Genomic DNA, 12,051 nt, shown 5'->3' with positions numbered 1-12,051 from the left:
TTCCATCACACTGTAAATTTTTGCTATAAATTCTGTGCCTTAGATTTGTCCCCTCCACAATCACATGATGAAGGAGTGGCGCTCCAAAAGCTGTTGGACTATAACCTGGTGTTGTGTGATTTTTAACTTTGTACACCCCAGTCCAACACCGGCATCTCCAAATCATAACAGCATTGGTTTTGTTGAGGTGAATGCATCAAGATGTGTATATTGCATACCACACTCACAGACCTAGCACCTTGAGGGAATCATACTGCACACCTCAGTCATTCAGACCATTCAATGTGTTCCACAATCCATTTAATGCTGGCTGATCCACAGCTGAAGTCCATTTACCCTGCCTTCTTCTCAAATTGCTGCAGCTTATATGATGAGTGTTCCTAATACTATTACAAAATAAATCTCACAATTTTGATCAAGCAATGACAAAGTGTCAGCCATGAACTGGTGTTAGGGAGGATTTACAACAGGATATAAAGTTAAGCAGCGTAAATGTCGTCTGTTTATAGTAAGACTACTATTCATGTTCAGAAATGATAATTGGGTAATTCCCTCAATCATCCCAAGAGACTCTGCTTTTTCTAGCAACTGAGGTTAATTTTATATACATACTTTGCAAGCTACCAAACATACACTGAACATGGCAGAACTAGTTTTAACTAATTTTGTAACTAGTTTTACAATAATTCCTCACACATCATCCTAATTCTCTCTCTTTAATTGAAATGCCTGATAGTGAATGATGTATTCCCATGGGAATCAATTTTAACACCAGAGTTAGGTTCTTTTGGACATTTCTCTTCTGGAAAAAAACAAGTATACAATCAGGGAACAGTGACATTCAGTTCTTGGGACAAATCCCACAGGGGTAGCTGATGCAATTTAAATTCAATAATAAAAACACCTGAAATTGAAAGCTATTTGCAATAATGATGGCCATTCAGCATATTAAATACAAATTTGGTTCACGAGATGTCCTTCTGGGAATTAAGTCTGCTGTTCTTACCTGGTTAGGCTTTCAAGTTACCCAGACCCACATTAATGTGCTTGACTCAACTATGTCTGAAATGGCCTAGTAAGCCACTCAGCTGAAGGGCAATTAAGGAAATGCTGGCCTGTCAGCAATGGTCAGATTCAAGGAAATTATTAAACAAATTGAAATACTGTACAATGCTTGTATTTGTAACTGACAAACGGATAATAAATCATTCAGTTTAAAAATACAGTAATAATCAAAGTTAATATCAAGTGTTTTCTAGCTACAAGAGGAGCCAAGGGATATGAGGAGAGGAATATGTCTGAGCTGAATGAATAGGCCATGATCATATTGAGTCAAATGTTCTTCTCTAACCCCTACCTTTTATGTTTCCATGTTTCTATTAAGTTTTTGTAATTCAAAATAACTTAAATATTTGGGAGGGACTTCCACCAGGAACATTTGTTCTTTCATATGACAGGAGATGTACAACTTATCAAGAAAGGTAATGGCAGCAGATATGCTTATTCATGCAGTTTACTGGAATGCAAAGATCTCAGAACTTGTTTTCTTGCTTAAACAGGGAAAACATAAACAACTTGTCTAGACCAGATCTCTCAAAACATTGTCTCAAAAAGGATACTACTTCCTGAAATAAAATAGCATTCTTCTAGACTTTAGTTAAAATGACAATGTTCTCTTCACAGAATAAATTTTGTCCTAAATATTCTCTTCTGTGAAATAAAGAGTGAGTTTTTTGCCTTCTGCTCTCCTACCCAGAGTCCCACAGCATTCCCATCATTTGTGGAGCACTCCTATCTTAGGTCATCATCAATGCCTGTGCAAGAACAATGTAATAATGTCATGACTTTCAGGGGTATATGCTACCTTTTAGTTCTTCAACATTAACAATGTTGCTTTAATCAGAGAGTAATTACTATATCAGGAAAAGCTGTTCAGCTTTGTTTGCTAATGGGGTTAATAGAATTTTTAAACAGACTCTGTACATGGACATTTTTATTTTTCTCATTGCTTGCCTAAAAACACAAACAGTAATAACAGATCTACTTTAGGATGGTGAAAAATTGATAGTATTCCAATGCCACCAAAGACAACTGGACAATTTGTTCCAATAAATACTGAAGGTGGAGCATAACACAAGGGATATCACCTTCAATATGCATACAGTGTTAACCACAGAAACCATGGTTAAGGTGGAAAATATGTATCAGATGCTCGTCAAGCAGACTGCTCGAAGGGCCAAATGGCCTGCTTCCACACTGTAGAACTTTACGATTCTATGAAACTCTGAAGCTCAATCACTGACATCCTGAAATTTCTAATCCAAACATGAATAAATATGAAGCATTAAGTTCATTCATTGATCTCCCAATGTTAACTATCAATCTAGCCTAATTCTGCAATTCTCATCTCATTTTTTTTGAAGTTAAGCGTATCAAAGTAAAACTGAATGTGAACAATTTTCTCAACTTATACTCTTTTTGAGCCCCATTTTCATCTAATTTTCTCATCACTTTGTTGCTAAAAGTTAAAAATAATAGGTTAAGTCAACAAAAAAAATTAAAACAGCCTTAAAACAGTTGATAAATAATTTACTTATTTTATTTCCTTTTTATTTTTATCGATTTTTGCTGTTGAAGGCATTGACTCATGCTGACTCAAGGCTAGATGTCAGATTTTAAAATGTGGCCTGATAGATGATTATAATGACCACAAATGTTTTTGCCTGCAAGATACTATTTAATGGCATGGAGCTGTATCCACAATGACCTCTAGTGTCCAAATGTAAAAGCAGTTTCTTAAGCAGTATTTTAGAAAAATCACTGTTTCAACAGTAGAAAAATGTATTATCAATTAAGCTTCTCAAAAAAAAGTAGTAATTTCAGTTTTCAATTGAATGTATGCAAACCTACGAAGAGTGATAGATACCAAAAAGGACAAAATATTGAACAGAAATTGGTGAAGATCATAGCATGCAAAGAAAACTACCACAGCACAATTAGTAAAAATGGACAAGGATAAAACAAGACATTTTCTTCAACCATCCAGAAAAAAAATCTATGGTACCCTTGTAAATCTTTTCTGCATCTTCTCAAGTTTAACAACTTCTTTCCTTGAAAAGGACACAACCAGAATTGTATGCAGTGTTCCAAAAATGGCCGCACCAATGTCCTATACAGCTGCAACATGACATCCCAACTCCTTTATTTAATATTATGACCAATGATAGCAAGTGTGCCATATGCCTTTTTCACCACCTGTCTGCCTGCAACTCCACTTTTAAGGTGCAATCCATCTACATCCCTAGGTCTCTTTGTTCAGCAACACTGTTCAGGGCCCTACTGTTAACTGCATATCCTTTTTACTCCACAGACAGCTAAAATGTTTTCAGCCAGAATAAACTCTCAGTCTAAGACAGCAATTGATAGGTGCAGGTTTTCTTTAAAGCAAGAAAGTTGTACAGTCCAGGTTTTGAAGCTTTTGTTTAGGATTCTTGCATATTTTTAAGCAATTGCACAGGATTATGTTATGATTCTTTTTCAATTCATTCATGTGGTTATCAGTGGCAACAACTGCACGTATTACCATTTCTAGTTGTCCTCAAGAAGGTGGGAAATTCCTCATTTCCAAATCTGAATGGTGTGCAAGTGTGGGAAATTTGCAGAAGCTAGTGCCCCAGTGCCCTTCAAATTACAGATTTGATTGTTGCTGCAATAGTACATATTGATGGTACATGTAAGACCTCAGGTGGTGGGACAGGCCATTTAGCCCATTGAGTCTGCTCGGTCATACAGAAAGATCAGAGCTGGTCCACCCCACCACCCCACGAACAGCAAAACATCCTCCCAAGATCCCCCTCAACTCTCAGAATCATACAATACAGAAGACACCCTTTAGCCTAACAAGTCTGCACCTGCAAAAAAAACCTTACTCTAAATCTATACTAGTCCTACTTTCCAGTACTTGGTAGATTGCCTTGAATATTATATCTTTTCAAATGTTCATGCAAGTACTTTTTAAAGTTGTGAGGTTTCCCACCTCAACTACCCTCCAGGCAGTGCATTCCAGAGTCCCATCACCCTCTAGGTGAAAGAAAATCCTTAAATCTTCTGCCTTTCACATTAAAATTATGCACCCTTGACTCTGATCCTTCAAGGGTACAAGTGCTTCCTATTTGCACTGTCCATGACCCCCATAATCTTACACACCTCAAAAAAAAAATTCTATTCACAGTTGCTGCCAGTCCTACTGAGCTTTTCCAGCGACTTCCGGTTTTGTTTCTGATTTACAGCATCCACAGTTTTTTTTATTTTTACACCTTTATCAAATCCCTTCTCAGCATTGTCTGCTCCAAAAAAAGCCCTCAGATGATGAAACCTCCCTTCGTACCTAAGTGCTCCATTTCAGTCAACGTCCTGGTGAATTTCCTCTGCATTCCCTCTAGTGCAATCATATTCTTCCTACGGTACAGCCACCAATACGGCACACAATGCTCCAGCTGTGATCGAACCAGAAACCCCCTATGGCTTCATATTTCAATAGGTTCACTTTTCATTCTTCCAAATCCAATAGATATAGGCCCCAACTATTTAACTACTTTTCATAAGAAAAACTTTCATCCCAGGAACAACTTAACTGACCCTTTTTTTTTTTAAACTGTTTCTAATGCTTTTAAACCACCAAAACTTTATACAGTACTCCAGATGTGGTCTAATCAAGGTCTTAGACATCTGTTGTCAAACTTCACTCATAATATATTCTGCTTTCTTTACAATAAAAAACAGCATTTCATTTACCTTCCTAAACACTTGCTGCACCTGCCTACTAACCATTTGTGATGTACCACAGCACTCAGAACTCTTTGCGCCACTAAGTTCTGCAATCTCTCTCCATTTAGACAGTAGACTGATTTGCTATTCTTACTGCCAAAGTGAACAAGTTCACATGAGTTCCTACTGTAGGCCAGCTGCCAATTTGTTTTACCAATTTAATTAGTCTGTATATCTGTGCCCACACTTTGTCTCCACTTGACAGTTTGCTTTCCCACCTCTCATGGTGTCATCGGCAAATTTAGCTGCACTCAGCCCCTTCATCCAAGTCAGGCCACAGAAAGGGTATACCAATTGGAGGGAGGGGTGGGGAGGGAATGAGGTGCTGATCAACTCCAGTGCTTTGTGCTGGTAGTGAGAGACTCTCCCTTTGCAGCTAATCATTGACATGCATCATGGAAAGGTTACTCGCCATTTAACAGCCTCAGGGTGAAGGTAGTCCAGGTGTTGCTGTGTGGAGGCATTGACTGCTCCATTATTGAAGGAAACACAAATGCAATTAAATGCAATCATCACTGAACATCCACAATTATAAAAGTAGAATGGAGAGAAAGTCATTGATGTCTTCCTAAAGCCAGCAGGACATGCCCATTTTTGCAGTTAAAAATCACTAAAAAGGAACTCCTTTTCACCAAATGTGAAATTCTACTAATCTCCGATCTATAATTATGTGAAGATGAATTAGAATTTAGTATATATGATCCCAAAACAAAAGACTGAGTTATTATTATTATAGACGGAAATGTGTTGCTGGAGAAGCGCAGCAGGTCAGGCAGCATCTAGGGAACAGGAGAATCGACGTTTCGGGCATTAGCTTCTCCAGCAACACATTTCCGTCTCTGATCTCCAGCATCTGCAGACCTCATTTTCTCTTATTATTATAGCTTGTCCAAAAACACCTACAACACAGTTAAATAAGAAAGAGGTTAAAAGTTTCAAATGCCCATCTTTGTCTTTTTTAGCCGAGTACAACTATAATGCAACAAACCACCTTACCGACAACAGTCGCCACGTGACAGAACGAACTTCTCTTGGAACACCTGACCAACTATATTTTCTTAGTTCTTCTGTAAAGAAAACAAGATAAAAGAAAAATTAAACTACCGTAGCTGCCTTTTGAGCCAATACTAAACTTGTGAAATACCACAAAGCAACACGGGAATTAACTCCTTTTTAAAAATCCTGATATTACTCTTAACTATTCCCTTTCCACATCAGCTTTCAGTTTTCTGTTCCACTTCTATTCCAATTGGGAAAAACAGACTGATTGCAGATGTCAACACCAATAATCAACATTTCAATAATAATTAATCTTTTGATGGATTAAAGCAGATTTATTTTCCCTCCACTCCAAGGTTTTCCTGTCTTGCTCATGATAAGTTAAGCAACACATTTTGTAATGGCAAATTTAACTGCACTCAGCCTCTTCAGCTAAGTCAGACCACAGCAAGGGTAAACCAATTGGAGGGAGGGGTGGGGAGGGAATGAAGTGCTGATCAACTACAGTGCTTTGCGCTGGTAGTGAGAGACTCTCACTTTGCAGCTAATCATTGGCATGGAGTTTTTTTTGCCATGTAACAGTTAGTATTATTCACTCCTATACAAAATTTGACTCTCCCTTTCAGGCTACAATATTCAAGTGTCAATATCTAAATCACAATCTGAGGATAGAGATTTAATTATCATTTGTTCAGGGAGATTTTTGGATAGGCAGATCGCTACAAATATTTACACTATAAGGAAAGAAAAGAATGAAGTTGTGTTATTACATATTAAACTGGTTAAGAAATGTTCAGAGATTTTCATGTTCTCGCAATTCTACAGAGTTTCTACAAATTGCTAGTTATTACAATTTTGACCTATTTTGGTAAAAAAACAAATGAAGGCAGATATTTGAACAACATTACCACAAGCAACTTTAACGTCACTCTAGATCTATCTTTTAAAAATACTACCATCAATTTTAAATCAAGCTCTCATTCAAGCATTTGGCAGCTGACCACAGCAGATAGCAAATGAAAAAATAATTTGTTCCTCCAACATGCTCTGGTGGTTGAGTAAGCATAGCAATATTAACGATAGAGGGTAGAAATCTACAATTGAAAGCAAGAACCCTTACACCAAAGTTGAACACAAAATACTAAAAACATGTTGATTTTTTTCCCTATTGATCTTGCTGATGGAAAAACAGCTAATTTTAGACATATTTTAAAAGTTTCAAAATCTTAATCAAGAAGCGTACATGAAATTGGAAAACTATATGTTGTTGTTCCATCACTTACACCTCTCCATAAATTAAGTTAAAAATCACACAACACCAGGTTATAGGCCAACAGGTTTAAGTGGAAGCACTAGCTTTCGGAGCGCTGCTCCTTCATTAGGTGATATGAAAGCTAATGCTTCCAATTAAACCTGTTGGACTCTCACCTGGTGTTATGTGATTTTTAACTGGTGGAATTCTCCTCGCTTCTCTGAATGGCTATATCCAACAACACTTGAAGCTTGACATGATCTTGGGCAAAGCAGCCCATCTGATTGGCATCACATCCACAAGCATTTTTTTTCTTCTACCGCCAATGTTCAGTAGCAATAGTGTTTACTAATGCAGTGTATACTAATGCAGAAATCTAAAAATCCTTGGATAGCACCTTTCAAACCCACGGCCACTTCCATCTGGAAGTACAGGGCAGCAGATATATGGGAATACTACCACCAACCAGTTCCCATCCAAACCACTCATAATCCGGACTCAAATATATTGCCATTTCTTCTGTCAGTGGGTCAAAATTCTGGTGTTCAGTCCCTAAGGGCATTGTGGATCAACCTACAGCATGTGGACTGCAGCTGTTCAATGCAGCAACTCACCATCACCTTCTCAAAGGTAACTAGGGACGGCAATAAACGCTGGCCAAGGCGGTGATACCCATGTGCCACAAGTGAATTTTTAAAAACTCGTGGATGATGTCATCTTGCCAATGCTTTCTTTATGATTATATTACCCAACACACGCACAGTTCAAACCATCATGGTAACAGTGCAGTCCTACCTGCCAAGTCACAACCTGGACTTCTCCTACTCCTGTAGCACTTGCTCATTCTTTGAACACCTCAGTTTGTCCCACACCTCACCATACTTTTCAAATTATGTCCCAAGCCAATCCCGAGTTTGTTCTCAGAAGATTCCCCACTTTGTCTAAATGATTTCAATCTCTAACCTATGTCTACTGAATTCCCAGTCTCTGGCCTCCTCAAGCTCTCCCAACATATAAACTTTGCAACCCAAATCACAACATTGTCAACTGACTGCTCCTATTCCTGTGGTTGCAGTTGTTGAGAAAGCTATTTCTGATAATCACACATCATACAAACACACTTTGTGGTTTATTATAGAGTCATAGAGATGTACAGCATGGAAACAGACCCTTCGGTCCAACCCGTTTCCTAAAATCTCTTAGAATTACACTAATGAATTCTCAATCATCTAATCATTGACTTTTCATTTACCACAACATCTGGCTCTGGCAAAAGCTTGACTTTCACTATCATTTCCACCAGTACACCACATTCATCTCCCACAACCTCCACCTCCCAGAGACTTAAGTGTGCAAGTTTTGAGTGATTGCATCCAGTGAATAGAGAGCTGAGCTAACAAACAACTACATCTACAAGGACATTAATCCCCACATTTCTCCATCAACACCACACATTATTCCAGGAACAATCATGAGTGCAGACATGGCCCCAGCTTCTCTTTATCATGACCAGCCAACTAATCAAACCAACACCTCCTGCCCTCTATACCTTGCCTACAAAAGTTTTTCCACCTTTCTCTCCTTGACAAGTCCTTCTTAAAACATACATTTTTGAAAAAGCTTTGGGTTTTGCTCCTTTAGCTAAATATCCATTTTCTGATTATGTCTCTATTACAAATTTTTGGATGATCTTCTACCATATAATTGCTGAAGTGTTCACTAAGTTGAGCTTTTACAGCCTACTAAGAGAGCTCAGGGTCCACATGTAGGTTCAATTCAGAAATAAATTAGGAGCAGGAGTACACAATTCAGCTCTTTTAGCCTGTGCCATCTTTCAACAGTATAATAGTAGACACACTACCTCAGTGCCATATTCCCAATTTGCCCTTCATATCCCTTGATGCCTTTTAAATGTAAAAGAATTCTTGATTATATTGGGTGACTTGGCCTTCATCGCCTTCTGTGATAGAGAATTTCATAGGTTCACTATCCTATGGGAGAAAAAAATGTTCTCTCACCTCAGTCCTAAACGGAATGGGGGGATTACCTTACACTGAAAGACTGGAGCGACTGGGCTTGTATACCCTGGAGTTTAGAAGACTAAGAGGGGATCTGATTGAGACATATAAGATTATGAAAGGATTGGACACTCTGGCGACAGGAAACATGTTTCCGCTGATGGGTGAGTGCCGAACCAGAGGACACAGCTTAAAAATACGGGTAGACCATTTAGGACAGAGCTCAGGAGAAACTTCTTCACCCAGAGAGTGGTGGCTGTGTGGAATGCTCTTCCCCAGAGGGCAGTGGAGGCCCAGTCTCTGGATTCATTAAAGAAAGAGTTGGATAGAGGTCTCAAGGATAGTGGAATCAAGGGTTATGGAGATAAGGCAGGAACAGAATACTGATTAAGGATGATCAGCCATGACCATATTGAATGGTAGTGCAGACTCAAAGGGCAGAATGGCCTACTCCTGCACCTACTGTCTATTGTCTGAACGGTCTACCCCAGATCCTGAGATTGTGTCCTTGGTTCTAAACTCTTCAATCAGGGATAATGCCCTCCCTGCACCTGGTCCGTACAGCTTTGTTAGAATTTTATACATTTCAAGCTGATCTCTCATCCTTATACTTTAGTGAAACTGGCCCAGTAAAACCATTCTTTTGTTGAAGGACAGTCCTACCATCCTCAGTATCAGCCTAGTGAACAGCCAGTGCACTCTATGGAAAGTATATCCTTTCTTAGATGGAAGACCACAACTGCAAGCAATACTCCAGCCCTGTATAACTGCAGTTAGACATCCCTACTTTTAAACTCAACTCCTGCTGCAATGACGATCCACATTTGTCCTCTGCATTACATATACTCATATGTCCTTGTACATCCACACTTCCCAATATATCAGCTGAATACAGAGGAACCTCGATTATCCGAATATCGGATTATCTGAAGGGGATCTCAAGGTCCCGATAGAAACAATGTCAAAAAGCGGTTTCAACCCTGATCGTGTCTTCTGTTTACAGGTATATTGATTAAAAATGCACTGGCTCACTGAAACGCTACCGAGAATAGTCCAGGCACCGTTCCAAATGACTGACCTCCTGCCTTCTCTCTCCCCAACACTTTCCCTGGAGTTCTACATTGGGGTGACCCTAAACCCCGCTTCCCCAGATAATCCCTCCAACATTGTCCTGTACAGGGCAGAAGTGGAACCTGTCAAAACGTTGTGTGCGCGCGAGTATTTGGAGACTGACCCCACAAAGGCAGCAGCAGTGTTACTGTTGGTGTATAGTCCTGCTGCCCGGGGTTGGGGGGGAGCAGTCAGGGGCACGAATGCGGATTGGGCTTAGACGGTGGGTGGGGATGGACCGGGTGCGGGGTTGGGGCAGACAGGGGTCGGTGTGGGAAAGGACATGGTTGGGGGCGGGCAGGCGGTGGTATTGGATGGCACTGGGGACAGGTGGGGTGGAAGCGGAAGGTCTTGGAGTGAGTGGGTGGGGTTGGGGGGGCAGTGTTGGACAGGGCGGTGGTGGGTTGGGAGCAGACAGGGAGCGGGGACTCGTACGCAGTGTGCTTCTGCCTAGTCTCCTGAACGGGGAGCAGATTTCAGAAAACTCCGAGCCCCAGAAGAAACCAATTAACCGAATAATCAATTATCCGAACGAAATAGTGCCCGCCCATCTCGTTCGGATAATCGAGGTTCCTCTGTAATGGTCATCCCATCTGCATTTAACACCAAAGCGTATAACTTCACATTTACCAAAGTTATACTGTATGTGCCACCATCTTGCCCCACTCACCCAACTTGACTATATCATCTTGAAGCCTCCTTGCTTATCTGGGACCCAAGCACTGAATCTTGCAGTATTCCACTAGTAACTACCTACCATTCAGGGAAAGAGCTATTTATTCCCCCACTTGACTTTGTAAATGTAAATCAATTCTCGATCCATACCAACATATTATCCCCTACCCCACTTTAATTTTGTCCATTAACCTCTTATCAGGGACCTTTTCAAGAAAAAAAATTCCATATCAATACAATGGCAGTTTACCTTTAATAGTGCCCAATAGGTCATCAGAGCAAGAAACTAGTCTTAAACTGGTTTGGTAGTCTAAGTAGAGAGGGTTAGAAAAACACCTGAGCTTTGCTTTCAGTTCAGTGAGGAAAACAGTCAGTGAATTAGCTTGCCTCTGGGAGAGACGGACAGAATTCACATCTGGTGCTTTGTGCAGAAAGTTACCCAAAGGAAACGCTTCCAATCTCAACAGTTGAGTAACAAATCTTAAAATGAAGATAAAGTGAAATTTCACTGGGCTGAAAGACTATAAAGGATTCCTTTGGAGAGGAGGAAAGAGATTTAAAATCTTCAATCTTTATGTTATTTATAACAAAAATTTTTCAAAATAGTCACTCCTTTTTTTTGTCCTTTTGTTAAAAATACATGAGCAGCCTCTTGTAAATATATTCATTGACTGTTAACTATGGGAACTAAATTGTGAAAGTAGACTTTATCATCTATTAATCCACATTTCATGCTGGGATCTGGATTTTACCTATGTTAACATTAGCTGGGATCATAATACTGGCTAAAACACCCTAATGGGCATGAACAATATTGATAGTGCACGGTATGAGGTCTCGTAAACACGTCAGAATGGTGCGTGGCTAAATTCATGGCCTGAATAAATCAATGGCCAAGAAGAATCTCATAACATTGTCCCTGAAATCTCGGATTAAATCATAACTTTAACAAGGCAGGCTAGTGTTGAAGAAGTGTAGAAGGAGGACATGGTGAAAGTGCTTGCATCACTTGCAGAGGGAAAGCTAACAAGGAATTAATGCAGATCAAGAGGCAGAGAGCTTAAGAGAAAGATCACGGTGAAACATCAGCACTCAAGTAAAATATGACTGACAAGAGCTTTCCGATCTAATGGAAATCTTCATGGAGAATGACCTAAACAGAAAGAGCAC

The 12,051-nt window shown here is 39.6% G+C and overlaps 1 protein-coding gene across 3 annotated transcripts in view; it reads right to left on the bottom strand.

Annotated features, from left to right (window-relative positions):
• LOC122563198 (TBC1 domain family member 22B) overlaps window positions 1-12,051 on the bottom strand; it is a 314,506-nt gene that overhangs the window by 221,239 nt on the left and 81,216 nt on the right. For all 3 annotated transcript variants that reach the window (XM_043716741.2, XM_043716742.2, XM_043716743.2), the window contains exon 5: window positions 5,824-5,894. In XM_043716741.2, coding sequence (XP_043572676.1) covers window positions 5,824-5,894 — 71 coding nt within the window. The remainder of the gene's footprint in view (window positions 1-5,823; window positions 5,895-12,051) is intronic.

This window comes from Chiloscyllium plagiosum, unplaced genomic scaffold, assembly GCF_037043375.1.
Source record: "Chiloscyllium plagiosum isolate Xiang-an unplaced genomic scaffold, Cpla_swu_hap1 HiC_scaffold_26, whole genome shotgun sequence".
In the NCBI taxonomy this organism is placed as follows: Eukaryota; Metazoa; Chordata; class Chondrichthyes; order Orectolobiformes; family Hemiscylliidae; genus Chiloscyllium; species Chiloscyllium plagiosum.
The sequence above is the reverse complement of the archived record's forward strand: the minus strand, read 5'-3'. Positions and strand labels throughout refer to the sequence as shown.